General features: G+C 29.8%; 1 protein-coding gene and 1 long non-coding RNA gene across 5 annotated transcripts; one reads left to right on the top strand and one right to left on the bottom strand.

The window, feature by feature from the left end:
* Nucleotides 1–338: 338 nt before the first annotated feature.
* LOC126849330 (uncharacterized) lies at nucleotides 339–3,041 on the top strand. The gene is made up of 2 exons (XR_007687389.1): nucleotides 339–614; nucleotides 1,321–3,041. It is a non-coding gene; the product is annotated as an uncharacterized LOC126849330 (long non-coding RNA).
* LOC126849307 (mesocentin) lies at nucleotides 2,236–24,796 on the bottom strand. 4 transcript variants are annotated; one of them, XM_050591009.1, is made up of 15 exons: nucleotides 24,199–24,796; nucleotides 17,547–17,726; nucleotides 17,294–17,441; nucleotides 16,909–17,203; nucleotides 16,464–16,802; nucleotides 16,213–16,385; nucleotides 15,736–15,878; nucleotides 14,256–14,342; nucleotides 13,071–13,304; nucleotides 9,097–12,636; nucleotides 7,157–7,264; nucleotides 6,722–6,832; nucleotides 6,088–6,192; nucleotides 5,385–5,579; nucleotides 2,236–5,275 (listed from the first exon to the last, which is right to left on the bottom strand). In XM_050591009.1, the coding sequence occupies exons 2-15, from the start codon at nucleotides 17,703–17,705 to the stop codon at nucleotides 5,096–5,098; spliced, it is 5,817 nt and encodes a 1,938-aa protein (XP_050446966.1). In that variant the 5' UTR covers nucleotides 17,706–17,726; nucleotides 24,199–24,796; the 3' UTR covers nucleotides 2,236–5,095. The 4 variants fall into 4 exon arrangements, with proteins under 4 accessions (XP_050446966.1, XP_050446967.1, XP_050446968.1 ...); XM_050591010.1 differs by lacking the exon at nucleotides 24,199–24,796 and adding an exon at nucleotides 19,659–19,724; XM_050591011.1 differs by lacking the exon at nucleotides 14,256–14,342.
* Nucleotides 24,797–25,319: the final 523 nt, after the last annotated feature.

The following is a 25,319-nucleotide window of genomic DNA, read 5'->3' on the forward strand; positions in this document are numbered from 1 at the left end:
TGTTGAAAAAATAATTATTGTCCGTAAAAATCGCAACGAAACGATAATTTATAATTTTTTATTACTTTAATCATTAATTTAATCATTATTTGATTAAATTAATAAATTATTAAATATGCGATTCAAGATCTACCGTCGCCATATATATATAATTACATATATTATATCTGAAGCATCGGGAAAGCGAATAATGAAGGAAACAATATACTGCAGTAAATAATTTATAAATTAATTATCAATTTATTTTTATTTGCTTAAATTATTATAATTTTATATGATGTTAAGAGGATTTTATTTTTTGATTCACTAAATTCCTATAACGTTATTGTATTCTACAATAAATGTCTATATGTAAGGCAATATGATCTAATCTGCCAAAGATACATATATATATAGTTATTGCATTAGCAACAAATATTATTATCACATTTCAGTACAGTTTTATATTTGTATAATTTTCTATTTGCGATCAATTGATAAAAAATATGATTGTAGATAAAAAATGAGGTTGCATATTCTGATTACAGCTATCCATAAATAGCAAGTAAATGTGAATTATGAGAAACAGTCGCTGCAACATATCTATATAGCGTAAATTAATTCAGCTCAGAAAGGTGAGTAGATATTATTAGTATTATAAACGGGATATTAATTTTATTTCTATTATTTCAAGAATTCTCAGCTATCATCAACCTTTTCTAGAAACTGGGAAAATTATTATAAAAATACATTTACAATTAATATATTAATATATTATTATTATGGAAATACACTTCGGATAATTTATATTTTATTTGGTTTTATCTACGATAAAACATGAAAGATTACATTTACTGAAGCAATATTATTAAAGTCTACTTTTTTACTAATTATAAGCATCAATTTAAAATGTTGATTAAAATATTTGTTTAATAAATAGCATCATATATCCTATATTATATTTTTTTAATTAATAATTAATTTAATATGATTCACATAATTAATTATAATAATCAATTTTCTTATTGACAAAGAATTCTAAAATGCTTAATCATAAACCAAATCTAATCTTGATTATTACGAATGCTATTCAGAAATCAACCTCCGATACGCTTGCAAAATTAAACAAAAAACAAAAAAAATATTTTATTATACAAAAGTTATTTACATATATACACATTTTTAGACATAATCGTATATCTCATCTACTATAATATCAAATGTTATATATTTAATAACATTATGTCTTACTGCAATAAAAGCAGCAAGAGATTCCTTGTGTAGTAGATTGTAGTGTTTACTTTTATCTACAATTTGTTCTTATTATTATTCTTATTCTAGATCGCTGCTGCCGACAACCATAATGACTAATATTTCAACGATCACGTATTCCAATAGACATAAAATGCCGATGACATAAATGCCTCAGAACTGCCAAGGTAAATCTTTCGTAACATTATGCATATGAAATGATAAGAGATTGCATGTAAGAATTATGCTATAAAGAATCACTCATTTGCACACATTCGAAATTTAAGTGTAATATAAAACTCAAAGATTAAGACGTTCTGTGAGACGTTCACTGTGAGAAATCTTTGCACTTGAGATAATAAATCTTTAAAGGAAACGATTCTTTGCAAACATTGTTTTTGTGATTAAAGATATAATTAAAACTTTTTTTTCAACAAACAGTTGAGTAAGGATGAATAAGGATGCAGTAACAGCTGTTAAGGAAGCAATAGATCTCGGATATCGACATACATAATGATACGGCTCTTTTTTATGGTAATGAAAAAAAAAAACGGAGAAGCTATCCGTGAAAAAATCGAAGATGGTAGTGTAACGAGAAAAGATTTATTTATCACCATAAAAGTAAGGTCAATGTATGATTAAATACATGACTTTAAACATTCATTTAAAATCTTTAATGTTTTTTTACCTTTCATTCTATAAATTCAAACCATCTATTTAAATTTTAATAAATATTGACATTTAAATTAAAAAACATTTTGCTTGGTAAATTTAAGTGAACATTTATATTATTATTTTTTTTTCTTAGTTGTGGAATAATTGCCACAAAGAAAAGTTGTTCCGGCTTGTAGAAAATCATTGGCCAATCTTGGTTTAAAATATCTAGATCTCTTAGAAATTAGCATGAAAAAGAGAAAAAGAAGATATTTTATTCTAAAACATTAAAAAAAGATATAAAACCATCTTTGTAAGATATGGTATATATAGAATAAATTAACTAATTACTTAAATTTAATTATTTTATTAATTGTATTAGTCAGTATATAGTAATTAAGATATAGTAAAATCTACATAATTTTAATATTATATATTTTATATTTATTATATAGTTGCAACATGAAAAACGGTATAATATTATTGCCAACATAAATTCTGGAATATTATATAATATAATAATTAACATTTTGTACATACATACGAGGTAGAGTCAAAAATAAACCAAACTTTTATTTAAACTTTTATTAAATAAATAATGCAAGTTTTTACAATATACCACCTTCAAAATGTGTAAGCACCTTCAGCAATGATTTTGCCGTTCATACCACTTATCAAAACAATCTTGCAAAGCATTCTTAGCAATTTCCTTCAGAACTCGCGTTGCAAAACTTTTCACTTTTTCTGTTCAAACCGGCGATTCTTCGCCAAATCTTTTAATTAAAGAGTTTATTTAATTAAAGAGTTAATCAGCAAGAGCGAAATTCAGAAAGTACAAAGATAGTGGAAGTACAGAAAGGATCATTCGTCGATGTATATACGATCTTCTTCGAAGTGTTAACTCAAATCTATGTACGCGTGACATTTTATCATTATATGCTTCACATAATAAATTAAGGTTCTAATAGTCTCATAATAAATTAATAATAAATTAAGTTTCTAATAGCCTCAGTTATAATGAACGTTTTTTCAAGTTTCATATAGAATTTAATGTTTACTCACGCTGCTCATCATCTTTAAAATTCATCTGCTCTCGGTAACAGTTAATTTATAAGTAATTTATAAGCAAGTTATAAAATGCGAGTATTTTTAACAGTTATTAATTGCCGTTTAGTAACCTTCTCTAACGTGTCTACTAATATCTTGTATGCATGCAAACAAGTCACATTTATTTATTTATAAAACAATATGCAAAGTTCGGTTTATTTTTTACTCTATATCATATAAAAAACTATGACTATTCCAAATATTTCTGTCAATTAGCAATATTATATACAGGTTGAGTTACATACACTAAAAAATGCCACTTCCAATAAATCTTAAGATATATATTTCATAAAAAAATTGTTTCAAATAAAAATTACTTAATTTCGAGACAAACATCCTGCAGTCAATACGATTTTGTTTCAATTAATAAATTTCTACATTCAATGCTTCAAAGTCACATATGTTTTCTTATAAATAAAAGTATATGCTTTTTCTTATATAAATCGAGTCTCTCCATCATTCTGCATATAAAAATATTAATATAAAATTTAAAAAACCTAGAATTTATGAGATATTTTATGATTTATTGTGATATATTGTGATATAAATTACAAAATATTTTATAAATTGAGTAAAATGATTGAGACCTTTATATTATTTTTATAAATGCAACATTGCATTTATAAAAACAATAAACTACAAGATGCATTACATATTTTTTCTTAATAGCAAATATACATTTTTTAATATCGATCAATTTAGCTCATTATTTAATGTATAAAAGTATTAAAATAAAGTCTTTAGAAAAAATGAATATTTTACAAGATATATATTTTATCACAATATATCAAAATAAATTAGAAAATATCTCATTGATTTTTTGCTGATTTAATCTTTATATTTTTAGAGGTGAAATATTGAAAAAAATGAACTTATATAAAAAAAAACATATCGTTTGTTTAAAAAACAAATTCTGAAATTTTGGAAGTAATACCACTTAGAACAAAATTGCATTTACTATAAAATGTCTCTTTCAAAACTAAACAATATATTCTTTTGGTCAATATTTTTTTTTTTTTTTTTAATATTTAATGGCAATTTCTAATAAGTTATGTGTGTGTGAAATGTGATATAATATGTGTGTATATTTATTTATGTAATAACCTCCGCATTTCTTTTTTTTTTTTTTTGGAAGTTAATATGAATTTTATAGTCAAATTATACATATATTTTTTAAAAAGCTTATCTTATTGCATTTAAACATTACAACAAATACATAGTAGGGTTAGTATTAAAAATAAACAGGAAAAAGCAATAAGTTTATAATTATATAATTATAGGACATAAACCTCAGATAGAGGAAAACATGCTTTTAATAGGTTTGGTTGATTACAAAAATTACGATATATTAATTCAATTTAAAAGCTTCAATATTTACTGTAAAATTTTCAATATTGTTGCATTGTGTATAGATTATCTGTATTGTTGTGTGTAATTTCTCTTTTTACTGTTGTGAAATGTTCATTATCAAAACTTTAAGTTGCAGGGCACCCTGTCTTTTATACCTATAATTATCGCCATAACTATGTATAAATAGTTTATCCATTTGTTTACATACATATACATAGCTATGTATATATTATATATATATATATATATATATATATATATATATATATATATATATTATATATGATTTATTTATACTCTCGTGCATATAAATATATTTTCTTAATCATTTCAATATGAACACCGTACAGTTTATAATACGAGATATCATTCTCTTCAATAAAAAAATTTCATTAATGTTTCATTATTCATTTCCAACTATCAAACTCGATTTTGTATTGAGTTTAAGCTCGAGTCATTGGGCAAGCCACAAGCAGAAGCCTTCTTTGACCTTCTGAAGGAAAGAAGGTATAAAGCTTAATATTGTTCTTTGCTTTATATTAACTTCATAGAATATTTAAAGATTTATCGTTTTGACGTTTTTGGTAGTATACTTCAGTCATTTTTTTTTATGATGCATCCAGCAATACGTGCAACATAAAATATATATATTATAAATACCAATATATTTCCTAGTCTCTAAGTTAACGAATCGTTCGTGCTATTTATAGACCAAGAGTGCCCTTTTATATGCATATGACAATTAATTTTCAAATTACTGTGCTGTTTGTTGTTGTATTTCAATCTTTTCTACTGTCATATCCGGATTCATAGCGGTTGCTTCTTGTATTGCCTCTGCTAGAGCTCGATCGTGATCAATCGGATCACCATCTGATTGTATCGTTATCTTCTGTTCCACTCGTGTTTCAACTACACCATCTTTTTCCGTTTTATACTGTAACCAATTAATAACAAATAATACATAATCATATATTGATATAATATATAATCATATATAATCATACATTGATATAAATAATATATTGATAGAATAATATACAAACCGTAATAGTTTCAACAGTACGGGTTTTACTGGATATGGTCTGTGTACTGACTATTTCTCCTGTGGCGCTATAATTACCATCTTCACTCTCGAGAGCTACTTTTCTTGTTTCAGTTGTCGTTACGGGTACCGGTGTCGTTGTCACATTACTCTCTGGTTCCGCATGCTTCTCAGTTGCAATAACGGCTGGATCTCCCTGGATCAAAATTTATTTACAGATCTTTTATTTACAGATCTTTTATTTCATTAAAACAAAAAATATATTATTTAAAAAAAAATTACAATATAAAATCAATAAACATTATTATACATTAAAGAAAATAAAAACAATATAAAAAACGAATCAATTTCATAAATTGATGTATTCAAACATTATGCTCACACAATTACAATAATTTATATCTTTACATCTTTAACTTTCATATATATTTAATAAAATCTACTCTATAGATGATCTATATATGTTCCATTTCTGCATATAAAAAAATTACATTTCTTTAAACATTATACAATATAAAGATACAAGCGAAAATACCTTAAAGTAATGCACTGCATTGGATTAGCTGCTAAAATAAAATATTAGACCAAAATATTTCGTATTTATGAATACCTGTAACCCTGCTGCTCTTAAATATGCACAATCTTCTGCTCCATATATTAATAGAGGAAACTAATTTGATTATTTGATCCGATCATTTGATTACCTGATAATATTGATTGTAGAAAGCCTGTTGATCATCATCAAGATCAATCGGTGTGCCTGAATCTCCGCTGCTTGAACTCGATGTACTTAATCTTCGTGAGAACAGCTACGCCATGCAACGTGTTAACCAAGCCACAAAAATTTATTTGTAAAAAATAAAAATAAATAAAAATAAATAATTATAAAAATATGTATAACTAAACGTGATAGTATGTATTGTTAATTAAATTATTGTTAAATCAAGAATGTATTATATTGTTTATTAATTAATTAATTAATTTATAATTAATTTATACTTAAAATATTAACAATATTTTATATAAGAGTAATTTATGCATCTAATGAAATGTTAAAATAATGCAATTTAAAAAAAAATATTCTATTAAAAATAGTTAGAATTAAACATTAAATATGTGATATAAATATGTACAAATAAATATTATATATGTGAAGCAATCTTATATTTGTGCCATGATCATATGTATACAGCACAATGTTACATGAAATGATAAAAACTTAAATGACAGTTAAATCAAAAACCAAAAAATATCCATGTAGCAATTTACAAAAACGCTTACATGCTTCACTTATTAATTTCAAGCGCGTAATCTGAAAAAGGAATATCCAAAAATTACCTGTTCGCCAGAAAGCACGTGACTCGTGGTTCGAACTTCTTGCGTTACTACTCGTTGCTCTTGCCTTGTCGCACTAGTCGCAGTTGTATGTGCTACAGTCTTTTCCTCTACCTAATATAAAAAATAAATTATAACAAATAGCAAATAATAATACTTAGGCAAAAATAAAATTTAAAAAATATACATATATAAAAGATACAAAGATAACTTTTATACAACAAGAAAACTTATTTCTATCATGTGAGTGTGTGTGTATGTACACAAATCTTGTTTTTTAATTTAATAAATAATATTTTAAATATATATGTATATACATATATGTGTATGTGTACATATACACAAATGCACACAAATAAATATAGCACAAACTTCAAATATATAAATTCTCATTAATTAATATCCTATAAAATGACACTAATAATACTAATTACAAACCTGACTTGTTTTTTGATTCTTTTCAAGATCTTCATGCATTGTGGCAGTACGTGTAGTGACAGCTGTTGCTGTCATGTATGGAGTTCTACCATCATCCGATGCCTCTGCCTATAATATAACTACTATGTGACTAAGATCTCGAGACACACAACTAATTATAAACAATTATTAAAAAATATTAGTACAAGTAAATTAAACTAGTAAGTATGTAAGAAAGTAATCTTTATGTTAAATCATGTTTTGTAAAGCATAAAGTTAATTGTAAAGCAAGTTTGTTCAATATGAACATATGTATTCGTATAAAATTATATGAAGATAATAACTGCTGTTTATGTAGCAACATTTACAAAACTGTTCGAGATTACAACGATCTCGAACTTCGCATCTTTGTTGCCGCGCGACCGCGTCATCGCCGCGCGCGCGATGCGAGGTAGCGTTTTCTGCGACCGAGCGAAAACGCGCGGCAACAACAAACATCGTCGCCCTTCTCGAAGGATCTAAGGTAAAATTGCGACAAACAAGTCACCTAAAAACTGTCGGCGGAAATAACTAAATTTCAAGGACCTTCTGGATCCTTCGAGAAGGCGACGACAGTATAAAAGTAAGCCGCCAACCGAGCGCGGCGCAGTCCGCTAAAAACAATCGACGTGTACACGCTATCTCAGTGATAACGAAAATTCGGTTTCGTGAAGAAATATTCATATATTTCAGTGTCGTTGTGTGACTACCGGAGTTATTCCGAGACAGACGATTTATCGCTGTTCATCCGCATGCGAATTACAGTCGTATGACACGTGTATTTAATCTTTTAAAAAGTGTACATATTCTATTCATCTCAGAATCGAGCGCGTCTCGATACTCGCGGGTGTCGTTGTCCGTCGGCCGTCTCTTTTCGCGCTGGTCTCTTTTGGAGCACGCTCGCTCGCACGCTCACTATAACTTTCGCTCTCAAAAACAATTTAACATTTTTTATATTCTAAGAATCGCATTTAGGATTTTCTTTTCGTTTTTTTCTGATTTACAAAATAATTTAAGTTCTTCATGAAAAAATACTTTATATATATATATATATATATATATATATATATATATATATATATATATATATATATATAAAGGATCTGAAGGTAAAATTGCGACAAACAAGTCACCTAAAACTGTCGGCGGAAATAACTAAATTTCGAGGGACCTTTCTGGATCCTTCGTATGGCGACGACATGTATAACGAGTAAGCCACCAACCGAGCGCGGCGCAGTCGTAAGAACAATCGACGTGTACACGCTATCTCAGTGTATAACGAAATATATATATATATATGTGTATATATGTGTGTGTGTGCGTGTGTGTGTGTGTGTGTGTGTGTGTGTGTGTGCGTGTGTGTGTGTGTGTAGTATATATTATCTTTATTTAAAAAAGTGGATATCTTTAAATCTGCAAAAAAATGGATGCAATAAATCATTTGCATCAAATAACTCGATCAATTTAAATAAATTTATTGTTTAATATCAGTTTCTACATGAATTTACAAAAAAGATGAAATATTCAAAGTTGCAAAAAAAAATTGAAATTAATAACAGTCATTTATATCTGTCGTAATTTATTATATTAATTTATTGTAAACCATTTATCACATACACTTTTTTGCTAATTCAGTATCCACTTTATTTAAACAATTATCATAAAATTTTTCAAATTTTAACTGCACATTCATTCTAAACAAATGTATCATTCAATTTCATGCAATATATTTGGATGTAAAACATAAATTAAAAAAAAAAGATGTTCTATATAGCATTGGCTAACAACAAAAATCACCATATGTAATGATTGACATGCAAGTCTTATGTTTGTCAAAATTATGTCTGATATTATACTAAATTTTCGACTTGAAAGATGAATTATAATATCTAATCTAGTTTTACTTTTTTCAAGCATATCACCTTGTTGACGTGAGTAGATACTGTAACTTGGCCTGTGCCACCTGGTGTAAGATCCTCAATCTTTTCTTGGATATTTTGCGTCACACCTTCCTGATCCTTGACTACCGATTGTTTAGTTGTCGTCTTCACGATTGTCGGCGTCGTAGTCGAAATTGCGAACTTTTTCAATTTCGTGGAAATAGATTTTAGTGGCTCTTGTAAATCTTTTAGGATCGTCGTGCTATCCATCGGTTGGTTATTGTTTCCATATATCACACCGTCTCTCACGTATGATCCATCCTCAGAAAAGAGTTCCTGATTATACAGTTTTCCGAACTTGTCATGTATTTTGCCATCTTTAACAAAACCACCATCGGTTCCGAAAGGTGCTCGTACAATCGGCTTTCCGTCCTTGTCGCATACGAGTCCTTTATGCACCATCGTAATAGTTATAAAATATTTATCGAGCGGTTTTCCGGTAGGCGCGCAAATTATTCCATCTTTGACAATGTTTCCTTCGTCATCGAAATTCGCTTGTTTCACCGGTTTACCAGTTTTATCTACTACAACTCCTTGTACAATTTTCAGACCTTCTGATCCAAATGCTTCTTGAGTTAGCGGCTGACTGTTCGCATCGTAAACTTTGCCGTTCTTTATAAAACTACTTTCTGGTGGCAAGACTCCTTGAGAGAGAGGCTTTCCATTACGTCCATAAATTAAACCATCTTTAATGAAGTTACCATCATGACCGTAAATATTTTGGTTCAAGTATCCTCCCGTGTGATCATAAATTCTGCCATTTTTGATTACGTTACCGTCATTATCAAAATTGCCGGACTTGAGTGGTTTTCCATCATCGTCACACACTAAGCCGTAACGAATGGATGTGATGGTAATTATAGTTCGTCTTTTATTTAACGGCTTTCCATCTGGCCCGTATAGTAAACCGTTTTTTATATGACTACCATCATTGCCAAACGTACCGTGACTAAGTAGTTTTCTGTTCTTTCCGTAAATAATGCCATTTTCAATGAAACTACCTTCGATACCAAACGAAATATGATTCAAAGGTTTTCCATCTTTGCCATATATTTTTCCTTTCTCGATGTAGCTATCTTTAGGTAACTCAGATCCTGCATTCAGTAATTGGCCTCCCCAGCCATATATGAGACCATCTCGAATATAACATCCATCCGGCTTGAACGCACCTTGTCTCAACAATTGTCCGTTTTTATCATAAACTACTCCGTCTTGTATATAAGATCCGTCAGGTATAAGTGAGGGTAAATTCTTTGGATTACCGTAATTATCCACAATTTTTCCGTTGTTAATCGCTATATTGTCTGGACCTTTATCGTCTTGTGTCAAAGGTTTATTGTCTCTACCTATGATAATACCGTTTTGAATCGTGTTACCGTCAGGACCAAACACGCCTTGTAACACAATCCTACCGTCTTTTCCGTGAACCAATCCTCCCGCAATGTATGAGCCATCAGATCCAAACGATTCTCTGTTCAAAGGTTTTCCCGAATGATTGAATATTACTCCGTTAACGATAAAGCTATCTTCTGGCAAAGCTGCATTCAAGTTTAATGGTTTTTTGTCATTGCCATAAATAAGTCCATCTTTGATATAACTGCCACCCGGTTTAAAAAATGAGAACTTTAATAATTTGCCATCCATGTTATATATCTTACCGTCTTTAATAATTGCGCCTTCAGGTACTAATGAATCTTGATTAAGTGGCTTTCCGTTTTTCGCATAAATAATCCCTTTCTTTATATAGCTTCCATTCGAACCAAATGATTCCTGTTTTGCTGGCTTACCATCTTTGCCTAGAACGGTCCCATCCTTCACTACTAATCCTTCAGAGCCGAGATTAATATTTGATATTAATGTATTGTCTGCATTGTACAATATACCCTCTTTAATTACAAGATCATCGGGCTTAAAAAGACCTTGGGATAATAGTTTGTTATTTCTACCATATATTAATCCCTCTTTGATAAAATGACCATCGGCTATTAATGGAATTTGATTCAAGAGTCTGCCATTCTCTCCGTATATCATACCATCTTTCACAAAACTACCGTTCGCTTTGTAAAATGCGTGCTTAATAGGCTTTCCATCTTTACCAACTACTTTTCCATCCTTTAAGTGAGCACCGCTCGGTAGTAAAGATCCTTGAGTCAAGAATTTTCCATCTTTCGAGTAAATTATGCCATCTTTTATGATAGATCCATCAGAACTAAAAGATTCATGCTTGATCAATTTACCGTCTTTCGAGTAAATTTTTCCCTCTGTAATATTATGGCCTTCTACGCCTAATTTCCCGGCATTAAGCAATTTTCCGTCTCGTCCATGAATTAACCCATCGCAGATAAATGTGTCGTCAGGTACAATTGCAATTTGCGTTAAAGGTTTGCCTTCTTCGTTACATGTTATGCCAGCAACTATGTATTTTCTATCCATATCGTATGATCCCTGAGTCATAGGTTTGGAATTAGATGTAAAGATGAGACCTTCTTTCACATATGTTCCATCCGTACCTAATTGACAGTGTTCAACTGGTTTGCCATTTTTCAATAGTATTTTTCCCTCTTTTACCATTGCGTGATTCGGTCCGAGGAAAGACTGTTTTACTACTTCACCATTGGAAGAATAAATAATGCCATTCTTTATTAGATTTCTATCCGTACCTAATATTTCTTGATAGAAAGGTTTATTATCTTTCCCGGTAATTATACCATTGCTGATGTGAACTCCATGTGGTCCGAAATCGGCTTTTTTTAGTAACTTATCATCTTTTCCGCAAATTTTACCATCTATTATTTTACTATCATTTGGTCCAAGATTACTCTGATCTAATAGTTTACCCTCTTTAGTATAAATGATACCTCTGATGATTCTCGAACCATCCGGAAGAGGCAAAATGTGATAGTCTGGTTTCGATTCTGTTGATACTGGCGGCACTATTGCAGCTTGATTGGTACTGTCTGCATGTTGACATTCACCAGCGATGAAAATCGCTGTTTGATCCTTATCAATGTCTTTTGTAACATTCTTTTGCTGCTCCTTAAGAGCAGCGGACTCTACGTAATTGAGCCCAGGTGTCTTTAATCCTGAGGCTTGCTTGTCCGCTTCTTTCGTTTTTCTCTTTTCTGCAGATTCTGCGACCTTTTTCTCTTCTCCTGGAGCATAGTTAAATGCCAATCCTGTAGCTTTCCGACTAGCTGAAGTAGGTGATGAATGATCTTGTATTCCTGGCGATGGGGGTCGATCTTCGTATGTAAAACCATGCGGAGTAAATGGCTTTCTTGTGGGCGAAGCTTCCGTTTCTTCATAATCATAAGGTTTCGTGTAACCAGGTAATTGAGAAGATTTTGTAGGATCCTGTTTTTTTTCCATATCTGTTTCTTTATCAACCTCTTTTTCTTGCTTTTCCAACATAGAAAGATTCGATTCAACATCACTCTTGTCTATAGATTCATCGAGTTCTTTGCTCTTTTTCTGTTTCTTATCTTTATCCTTTTTCGCAAACAGGAAACCGCCGACAGGACTCTTAGATAATATGTAAAAATACATGCAGTACAAAAACATGCTATACATGTAATTTATATAAAAAATATATTTCACATTTAATCAAAACTAATATCTACATATTAATGCAAATCTATTATTATGCACAAGTAAAAATTAATGTCCGCGTGCAAATTTAAACTATATAAACGTATATACATTCAATTGAAAACTAATTACGTATTTTTAATAAAACATTTTTCAATATTATTATTGAAAATTGATGCTAAAATATTTAATTGAATATTTAAAAATAAAAGTAAAAAATAATAAACTGTATATTTCCGTAAATATTACTTGTAAAAATTATAAAAAAAAAATTAATTTGGATATTTAAAATTCTTTTATCTAATTATATATACATATATATTTTATAAAAATATAAAAAAAGAGCGTACAACACAATATAAGCTTACCTTAATTTTTTCCTTTTTTTCTCTACTAATTTTTTTGGGCGTTTCTTTATCCTTCTTTTTCAATTCTTTTTTAGACAATGATTTGTCATCAATATTGTCAAGATGGGCATTATCATTAATCAGATCAGTATTATTCAGATCATTGTGATTTTCTTTTTCATTCTCATTCTGTTTATCCTTCTTCTTCTTTAATACATTACCGGGCGGTAGGACAGCTATTCCTCCGACCGGTTTCTACAAGTAAATTTATTCAATCACACGTTACTTCATGCACCAAGCATAAAGCCACTACTTTGCTAAAATAATACTAAAAATTACAAAAATCACATTTAAAGATGCAATAAATACTCTATACTCAACATATGATTTTCTCAAAATGTATATTTTGTGTATTATCATGGTTTGTTATATTATTTATCTTTTCATGTTTCGTATATAAAAAAATTTTGTTTAATATGTAACATTATATATATATATATAAAATCGCACAACAATAGTACTTATATATACATTTAAATAACGTTCATATTAAACAATAGCCACTGTAAAGTAATTTTATCCAAATCTCATTAAAATTATAAATTTGCACAATAATCAACGATAAAAAATAATTTCCTAAGTTCTTATTATTTACATGCTTGCATTGCTGATTTTATTTAATATTAAATAAATAACTAACACCTCATATTGATATGAATTTTTGTGAGAAGTTTATTTCGAAGTTTATTTCGAAGTTAAATTTCGAAAAAGCAACATGCAATGGAAAAAACAAAACATCGAATGTGTCACAATTTATTCATGGCTCACATACAAAAAATAGTTTTGATAAATATTCAAGGTATTCCTGGGTTAAATGGCCAAACTTGAAATATGAATTTCAAAACAAAAAAAAATTCATCTAGAAGTATTGCTCGCAAACGCTTCATTCATTCCTACAGTTCTGTAATTTAAGAAATCAAAATCTCTTGAATGAAGCGTTTGCAAACATATTTCCAGAGAAAAATTGTTTTTGGAAGTCCTAATTCATATTTCAAGTTTGGCCATTTAATCCGGGAGCACCCTATATAATTATATATAAATATTATATATGCATGCATGCATGCATTTATATGTATGTGTATGTGTGTGTGTGTGTATCATTATAAAATAAATTGAAGCAGACATTCTAATTACAATTTTTTATACCTTTCTCTCACGATCCGCATCATATTCTCCTTCAAGGCTACTGGTACTGCTAGCTGATGTTGTTCCAGCACTTGTTTTTCGTGTAAGCTATGATGTTAGTTAATATTATAACATATTCTCTCTATCAATATGTTCCAAAAATAGAAAATATTAATTTTTCAAGACTTAAGCTTTCTAATTGTGATAGAGATGTTTATAATTTTACTTATGTACTGATTGTGAGTTCAATTCTACTCTTATATCTCAAACAATACATGTGATATGCGATTCTCTAATATGTGTTGTATAATATATAAATTGACATGCTTTTGTTGCATTGACATGCAACTTTATAATAAATACAAATTTGTGTAGAGGAAAGAGGAATAAGAGGACGAAACAGGTAAGATAAGGAGTTGCTAATTTTTATAAGATTTTTTCGCGTACGTGAATTTATGTATAATTTGTGTGTGTGTGTGTGTGTACATGTGCGCGCGCGCTTGCGTGCGTACAAATAGATGTAGATGTGTGTAAATTCTTAATATTATCCAGGATTTATGACGTGAATTAGAACGTGACAATTATTCTTTTGGAATGCTTGATTAATCCTTCTTGTTTCTCATGGTTGTGTTGTTAGTTTGTCTGTTCATCTAGTGAAGGTGCACATGCGCAAGGTGTGTATGCGTTTGATTTGAAAAATATTGCTCAAGATTTATGTAATCCAAACAAATAAAACAAATTAAAAGTTTAAATCAATCATATTAGATACAAAAACAAATTTTTTAATTCTTTTTATTTCTTTTTTATCTGTTAAATACATGCTGAAATTTTCAAAGAACGATTTCATCGCGTATTATTAGTCTCATTTTGACTTTTTTTACGTAAAACTATAAATGTTGTCATTATATTAGACACATACACGAGAAATGAGGGGCTTACGATAATCAAACACTCCGAACGTGAGAGACAAGGGGACTCATGGTAATCAAACACTCCGGCACATAAGAGGCAAAGGAATTCACGGCAATCAAGCACCCTGAACGTGAGAAAAAAGAAGATTCATGCTAATCAACCGCTCCAAAGAGATCAAATACCCGTCATGTCTTTATCATTAATCCTGGATAATATTCTAGATCAATCTCTATTGATCAATATTATACATCAATAGAGAACGTAATGTAATTGTTGTTTCATGACTTCTCTGATAGAAACTTTTGCATGAATTGTACAAATAATTGTTGCACTTTTAACTTATGAAATTTGTGCAGTATATCGTACAAATTTTTTATATATTAATGGTATCGTTTTTTAAATCGTTAATTAAATAATTAATTTGCAAGCGCAAAGTTTAAAAGTCCTAGTGTATATCGTTTATAAATTTTGCTGCAAGTTAGTTTCACATTCACATGTTAAAAATTATGCATACTTCTAGCAGTTTTTTTAAATATAAAAAGAATTTTTATTTCCCTTTCTCTCTAACACAAACGTATAAATATATTACCTTCTCTTTTTGTTTCTTTATTGGACTAGGCCGTCGGTCTATATGTTCTATATCATCAGGAAGCGTCTCAGGCTCATAGCTCATAGTATGCCGTTTGCTTGGTTCGGAACCATATGTTTCAACTGATTTAGGCCCACCTAATGCTATACAAGGCAGTCACACTACTTCAACATCTCAGTATTGCAATAGATTTAAGGATATAATTATAAAAAGGCACTTGTGGTTTATAATAAATATTTTGAAAACTCATGCTTGAAAACTCAAGCTTATATTTTGGAAACTCATGCTTGAAAACTCAAGCTTGTATATGCTCTAATGGATAACTTTCAGACATATATCTGAATAAACATATAATATAAATTGCAGTAATTAAAGTTTCTACTATCATTGTTATTATATCATACATTCATATTCTATTATTACTTGCAAGTTATTATTGATTGGATATTATTTGCAAGTGATAAAAACTTTATTTACCATCCATGCTTCTAGATGCGAGTCGTCGACCACTCAAAGTCCTCTCGAATTGCGGAGGTTGTCTATCAATAGGGGTTTTCTTCGTTTCGTAATGAGTTCTTCCAGAATATCGAAAACGAGATCCCAGATATGGAATTAATCCCACTTTCTTCACAGGCTCCGGACTCATAAGTCTATAAAAATAAGAGTTTCTCATTTGATTAAAATATGTGCTATAAATTTAAAAAATGCTATTTACAATTATTACTTACCTGAAGAAAGTATGATGCTCCACACACACTTTCCATAATTTTTTCGCTGCTCTGTGATTTGCCAATTTGAATCCAATTGTAGATTCAAACTGTTCAAAGTCACCTGGTCTAATTTTAATATAGAAATTATGTCTTTTGTAAGATATTTTTAATATCTTTGGCCAGGCAAATCTATTAATTCTTAAACAATCTCTATAAACAAGAAGGCCTGAAGCGCATACACCTAACATTATATCAACGCCTTCAGAATCTTTTGCGGGATGAAGATCTACGCCATACATAGCTAATTTTTTCGCATTTTCGAGATAATGGAGTTCCGCTTCGGCGGGTGTTTGACCCCTGTAATATAGCAAAAAATTGCTATTTAATTAAACGATAACTATTATGCTATTTTCCCTTATCCTACAAATTGAAACACAATTGTTTATATAAAAATAAAACTAACTTATGTGTTTTGTGAAGGTCCATCACTTTCTCGATTAATTCAGGCGTTTGGTTGGGTGCAAATTTAAAGTCTTTCAAATATGTTCTTCCATGTTCTTCAGGATCATAATCTCCAATTTCTGATTGAACCAGATAGGAGCCTAAGAGAGCATGTGTCACAAAAGAACAAAGTAGACGACCTGTAATAATATCGTTTCTGATTTGTAGACACAGTTGATAACGTGTAATATCTTCTTGCAATTGAGCTGGGTCTGGTGGATAAAATTTCACTTCAAAATTAAACTTCCATGGTTCAGCTAAAATCATACATTAACTTTAGAGGAAATATTCCCACATATTATCTACCATTATATCAATAATGATTTTTTTTGTTTGAGTTTTCATACTTTTTATAAATTTTGTGATTCTCTTATAAAGATCCAACCAATTGCGAGAATCGTATCTATCTTCGTAAATAAGACCAAAATAATCTTTCTCTAGCAAATTCATGCTTTGGCAAATCATATCAAGAAGTTCTTGGCCTCTTGCTTTTCTCTGCAATAAACCCAATATATCTAACATTAACATCGAATAAAAAGAATAACATTTTTTTCATTTATATACATGTAATAAACGTGATCAAAATTTTTGGATACTCACATCAATGTAGTAATCCCGTACAGTACCGTCCAGAAGGGTAATTTTGGCGAGAGCCATTTTTCCTTTGCTAACCGGACTCTTGGTGGGCGAGTTTGTACCGGTTCCATTTTCCGCCATTGCCTCAGTCGGAGCACCAGCAGTCTTTTGCTCTTCCGGCATATTTTATATCCAATTTTTTATCTAAAATTAAAAAGATTATTTTAGCACAACAGCAAAACAACAGCAAAAGAATATATAAATTATATTCGTCAATGAGGAAATTATTTTGAATCATGAAAACAGCAATCTTTAACTATCATTATTTCTATATTTCAAAATATCAAAATATACATATATATATATTTAGTTATAAACTAAGACTATTACTATGTATTATATACTGAAGGGACAGGCTTTAGGTGTAATCAGAGACTTATCTTGATACTTTTCTACAATCTTTCGATAATATCGACAGAGTAAAATAAGGTCTCGTGTCAACGCGATATCTCGCTATATAAATCGCGCCTAAGTCTGGTGCCATACGGAGAAATAATCAATATTTGAGGGTTCTTCAAATGTACGTTTGCCACGCAGCACACATGTCGATTATGATTTTGTGATTAATGAAGAATGAAGGTATATATAGTTTTTGACTGCAGAATCATCAAATTATAAATAGGATATTCTTGAACTTCATAATGAATAAAATGACAAAATAATATACAGGATGAATGAAAAGATTTATAAACAGTCTGGTCAAATTTTAATAGTATATTCTACTGATTATGAGAATAAAAGTTCATTCAAGCATTCAAAAAAGCTTTTCATTTTTTATTTTTTTTTTTTTCTTTCATTTTAAATTACAGACTTCTCAAGATATTTGTTCTTTCAATTACAATCCTTTTTTTCTTAATGGAACATCTCAAAAGCACTATTTATGCTATTTCAATTCCCAATTTACATTTATTTCTCCTAGATTGCATAGAATTTTAAATTGATTTAAAATGATTTAAAATGATTTAAAATGATTTAAAATACTGCCAGAATATTTAAATGTATCCAATTATCAATGAGATGCTGTAAGACAAATATTATTGCTCAAGGGAAGATCATATTTCATTCACTTATTTTAATTAAAATGACTTGTTTGCAGTTTACATTGATTGTAATATTATAATAATATTATAATATAGTAGTATAATAATATAGCAAATTTACAAAACTCATTACTAATATTTTAAGAAGCCTGCAATTCAGAATTAATAAATCTGTACGGACGGCCTTCAAAAACGTGCATCAGTGCGTATTATGATCCCTATTGAATTCGCTATTAGTTACAATTGCTGCATGAGATGATAGTCGTTAACATTCCGGAGATCTCACGACGCACTTTTAGGGATACACATATTCGCATTTGCCAGATTAACGTGCTCTTAAGAATACGGCTTGCTAGAATTCGCACAATCTCGTAACAGGCAACGAAATTGAAAATATCGATGATCACGATATAAGCCTCTCCTTGATTAGATAAAGTAACAGCTCAACGTTTTTTATTCTACATCGATTTGGTGATTGAGTCGACGGGATTAATAAGTTTTTACTGAAAGCAACAAAAAAATACTAACGATAAATATACAAATGAAAACATTCTGAATAAAAACTTGTGGTAAAAAAAATATCACTATTAATAATTTTAACAAGTTTAATTTTAAACAAGTTTATAATTTGCTTCGGTAGACATACATGCCGATTATACAGTTAAAAAATCACGAGAGAAAAACTAACTACTAACCGTCTTTTTGATGCCGCTTTTTGTGGCTAAAATTGCAAAAGAAATTAATTTAATGCATTTTAGGATAATATAACTACAGTGACGTGTTGGAAAAGTTTCACTGTAATCAAAATTAAGTATCTAAATTATTAAGACTTTCACTTCTCAAAAAAAAAATTTTTTGTGTTCATTAATATGATATTAATATATAGTTAATATGATTATAATATATAGTTAATATGATTTTAAAGTTCTATTATTTTTACATTTATTTTATATTAGTCATTCTTTGCCTTAATATCTTTGTTTAATTAATGGTACAAAAATAATTGATGTCCAGACAGAATAAAGTTCAGACGTACGAATTTGGAAAGTGTCATCATCACTGGAAGTGGACGGCCTTTACGCATGTTCTTTACTGAACTGATGAGATAATACTGGTGATTACTGATCGCGAAATAGCACGGCAGCGACGACGACGGCAAAAGCAACGGCAACAACGATCGCATGCACGTATAAAATAAATTAGATTTTACTTATTTAGATCTGCCTGTTCTCACATAAAAAATGCATATGCCAGCAGGAGCAAACGCATAAAATATAATATACTTTGATTACGTCATGCACGCGTGATTCACGCCGAGGAGACGTACGTGCGTAATTTATAATAATTACGAGGGCGTTTCTGTATTGTATCAACATTCGACGAGAGCTACAACAGTCATTATTGTGGAGAACGTGTTTTGTTCTGCATCACTATGGAAGATACCACAAAATTTCAATGAATACAAGGTGCACAAAAATAAAAATATAAAAATGCAAAATAAAACTTGAGATATTTACAATCATAATTAAGAATTAGTATCATTTTTTAAATGTATTTTTTTTTCTATCTAAGTTAGAGTTTCTTTGGTTTAATTCAACTCAAATGATTTTGAGAGATGAAATATGGAAAAATGTGTACAGAGCGAAAGGTTAATAATTTTATTTAACATAAAAGATCATAGCGAACGAGAAATATGTTGACAGAAAAAGTACAGCTGTACATAAAAATTAACTTTCAGTTTATTTTTATCCAAGTTCATTGCAAATCATATCAGTGACTATTAATTGTAAGCAATGCCACATAGTAAACCACGCCTATCTACGTTTATTTTCCAAGTAGTTGAGCCTGGTCAGATGTTTCATTGTCGCTATTTCCATTGCAAATGTTTCTAACTCTCTAGCTACATAATCAACTAAACTCACAACATAATATATTTACAACGTGTTAATATATTAACAAAGTATATTAATTAGATCAAAATTATTTAAAATTATGTTATTTGAAGATTTTTAAAAGAACATCATAATATTAATAAAATAAAAAAATCAAAGATGCCAAATATAAAGAAAAGCTTAATAATTTATTAATTTATTAAATTATATATTCATAATTTTAACACATCACGTACTTGAAAATATACGAGCACAAGAATATTTTCGCAATTAAAATTGTCAATCAAAAATTAAATTAAATTTTTATCGTAATACTGAAAAAAAGACCATGTTTATGCTAAATAATTGTAACGCAAATTATATCAAATTCACATTTTAACAAATTTAAATCTCTCTTCGCGGAATAATACAAGGATTCAGTATAATTGTACATTTCGATAATTGCGATTGTTAATTGCGATTCGTACAACGTAAAAGTTGCATACTTAATGAATAATTATTTCAACACGAAAGAAGAAAAAAGACAATGTACATGTAATATTATACAAAGTGTCTACTGAAATTCTGTAAAAAGTTTCAATGTATTTTTCAAATATATTGAAAATAAAACTGAATAGCTTTCCTTAAAGTAAAATTTTTTAACTTGTATAACACTTTTATTTTTAATCACTAGAAATTAAAATAAAGAATATACAGTGCATATTTAATATTTTGTTAAGATATTGAATGTATAAATAGAGAGATATATATTTATAATATATTTTAAATACATAATTTATAACATGCATTATTTATGAAATACCTCGTATATATCATACGTTATATTTAATATAATAATTTTAATGTTAAAACATAATATATATAATATAAAAATTAAATTGTATACTGTATAGTGTATAAGCTTCTAGTTGACGCATTTTTCTGCTATTATCACTTAAAAAAAAATTAGATTTAAATAAGAAAAAAAACATAATTTGAAGTATTGAAGCAATACTTCTGTATATAATTATTTTGTGGATGAGTAAAATGTATATTAAAATAATATTCTCTGTATATCAGTTTTTGGAATGGGCGCGGAAACTTCGCTTTCTTCTTTTCTACTTTCCTTTGAAAAAATTTGAATGCGATGACGATCGCAATCAAATATGTAATTCTGCATCGAAAATATCGATTTTCACGGTGATTAAGCATTTAATCAATACATATAGATTTAATCCAAAAAATAGCAATAATTTAAATTTAAATTGAAATTAAAGATTGGCCAAATGAATCTTATAATTGCTTTTTCAATATAAAACAATAATCTTTGAGTAAAATGTTAGAATATTTTTTTATAAAAAATATGTTGCAAATGTAAAATTTTCTATAAAAGCTTGAAAGATTTAGTCTTTGCGTACGTCGTCGTGTAACAATGCGTACATCCTTCCTTCCGGAACACCTGATGTACACGCGATCTCCCCGCGATACCCCCGTAATCGATTCGCACTATCGATGCTCGATACCTATTCAGTCATATATGATACGTCTCATGTAATCCATACTTCTTTTTGGCATATTGCGTGACTGTTGTATACGTGCGTTACTATCACTACTATATATATACAATATGCGTGGCGTCACGTGGCGTGACGGTTCGGTGATGTAAAAACGTAATTAAATAAGATTCTTCGTAAATGGACTAAAATGAATATTTGTCAAAATTCATACCAGTGTCAATTCAACAATTCAAAAATATATAAGTATGCTTAAAAACATATATAAGCATGTTTTCAGACTCGATGAAATTTTTGATCAAATCAATACATCCCGACAACATATGTGCATCGCCGACTTGCACGTTCACAATAGTTTTCGCACCCCATTTTTAACGCTCCCCTCCTTGATAAACGCAGTTATCGAATCTGCATTTTGTTCAAAGGCTTTTACATTGGATACGTTGCAGTAGCCCGAGAACTATTTAAAATCAAGTGTAAACATAAATTTCATTAAACAAAAAAAAAAAAAAACAAAAAAAAGAAAATGCTTGTGTCAAAATAACATATGATTGTCGATATCAAAAAATATAAAGCAAGAGAGTTTCCTTTTTAATGTACGACATCCAAATATGAATCAAAGATTTCGGAGTATTATATATTCAATTAGATATACAGGGTGTTTCTGAAAAGTGATGATAAATTTAATGAGATGATAGGTCTCATTAAATGAAAAAACTTTTGTTAAACGATCTGTGTCCGGCGATGCCTCCTTAAGGCGCTAACCATCGACTTTTAATCTTGTTAAACTTTTTTTTTTGTTCAATTTTTATAAGCTAAAATTAAAGAACTGCATGATTTAAAATTTATTTTTTTTATTACCGCTGCTTCTTACTGCATCGCATGACCTTCCGGTATCCTGGCGCCAGACTATGCGCATATCCTCGATTCGCAATTCGCGATTCGGAATAAATGATGAAAATTTGTCATTCAATTGTAAATTATCCACATTAGTCACAATTCGTAGGTAATCATTCGTGAATTATGATATGCCATTTATACATATGAACATAATTTATCATAATATTTCAGCAAGCAAATAAATAAACGGTTCTGTATAATTTCTATCATGAATAATATTTTTATTTTATTTTTTTACTTTCCAGCATGAGTCATGAAGCTTCACGTATAGTGTAGCGCTATATATAAATCAACACGAATAAACTGATTCGTAGTGATTGGCACCCTTTTATTTCGTTGAAAAACCGCCCCGCTGACGAATGACAAATCATGAATGCAAATGTGACGAATTTTTTCTCCACACTAATTATTGTCTACTTAAAATGTAGTCTAATAAAAAAAAAATCCATAAAAAAATTTTGAATTTTACGAATTAAATTATTTAATTTTAATTATTTTATTATTTATTTAATTATTTTGGACGGCCCCAAATGTTTATCATCATCATATATATATGATAATGTAACATATTTTTAATTATGCTATGTATCACCGGAAATGTATTTATAATAATATGGTATATTTTATGTCACAGATATGTCATTTTTATCTTAAAATTTACTGTAGTTGTAAATATTTAACTACAGATGTAAACCAATTTAGGAAACGTGTATTATTAATATAAACGTAAATATTAATATGAAATAAAAAAAGATATTTTCATATATTGTATTATTATAAATACGTTTACAATAATATAAAATATTATTTATTTATAGATATATTACATTGCAATGTTACTGAGCGAAGATGGACATTTTAATATTACTGTAGTCTCTTGCAGCAATACTTTTTTTATGTTTGTGTGCTGTGAAGGATTTTAAATTTATCGCCACTTTCCGGAAACACCTTCTATACTTGATGGTTTTACTCGTGCTTTACATGTTTACATACATTTTATTTATTTCATACAGATATGTTCTACACGTTATGACGCGAGAAATCATTTTAGAAATCAGTTTTCTCAGAGTTAAATTTTACATCATTGAAAGTACCTATATTTTTGAACTTTATTCGAACGAATGTTGTCAATTTTTCCAATTGTTTCGACTAAATCGAAAATCATTGATCGCGGGGACGACAGGTCGTCCATTACACGATACGGAAAACACCGCAATCAAGCGACCATGGAGGCGACAAAAACCTCCATCTCCGCAGGACAGTCGGCGATATTGAAAGATGACACACTTACCTGTAGGACGCGGATTCAGCCGCCGTACACGACGCACCAATGCGAAGAAGCGCGGCGAACAATGACACGGACGACCAATATAGAGAGAGTCCGGGAGGAGAGGGATTAGGGCTTGGTTCGCCGCGACCGAGATTCTCGTTTCTCGAAATTAAGCCGAATAGAAAACGGGCGCACACTAATTAATCGCACTCCGCGCAGCGGGGCACGCGTAAACAACTTTCTTTCTCTTTCTCTCTCGTGCCAACGAGATGAACGGTAGATAAGCCAGGTAATTGTATTACAGTATCACGAAACGACGCCAAACACAGGGGCCACGGCCCTCATTACCCGCGCCATTTTCAAATAGTCCATCGAGTGCGCAGCGGAGAAATTGTGTTTCGCGAGAATGTCGCGGACGCCGCCCCGAAGTTCCCTTCGTTTTCCTTTCGCTTCTCCCGTAGAATTCCAAGCTACGAGTAATTGCGAGAAGACAACGGTACACTCCACAACGTTACTTTATCGAATACCGCTACGGCACTGCCTTCGATTCGATATTCTTACGCGACCGCTGTCATAAAGCTGGCCACGGATTAGTGGCAACTAGGAAAAGCAGAATTTCTCCCATGACGCAATCGACAAGTATATACGCCCTATTTGTGCGCATTTTCTCCGCTAGATGGCGCTGCGAATTCAATAAAATTAGAGTCCCTAGAAGACCCTGCCACGATCTTGTCAGACTTTTTATTGGCCTCAAACTGCTCCGAAACAAAATGGCAGAACCAATCATAATTGATAATATCATATCCCCACTTCGAGTACTATGAGCGCGCGATTAGATTTGGATTTGAGAAATAAAAATAATTTTAAGAGCAGAACTTGTATTAAGAGTTACAAAATACTAATAATTTTCAAATATTATTAAAATAATATTTATTTTTGATTATACAAATATTATAGTAAATTATATTATATATTATCGATAACTAACTAATGTGATTAATTGTACAAATTATATTAATACGAAGACATTTATTTTATTTTTTATTTTAAGTTTATTATAAATTAACTTATGATAATTATACTCTTACTTAAATTAATGAAAAAAATGTGATATTAACAATAAAAAATCTTGCATGATTATA

Source organism: Cataglyphis hispanica, chromosome 4, assembly GCF_021464435.1.
Source record: "Cataglyphis hispanica isolate Lineage 1 chromosome 4, ULB_Chis1_1.0, whole genome shotgun sequence".
Taxonomy (NCBI): Eukaryota; Metazoa; Arthropoda; class Insecta; order Hymenoptera; family Formicidae; genus Cataglyphis; species Cataglyphis hispanica.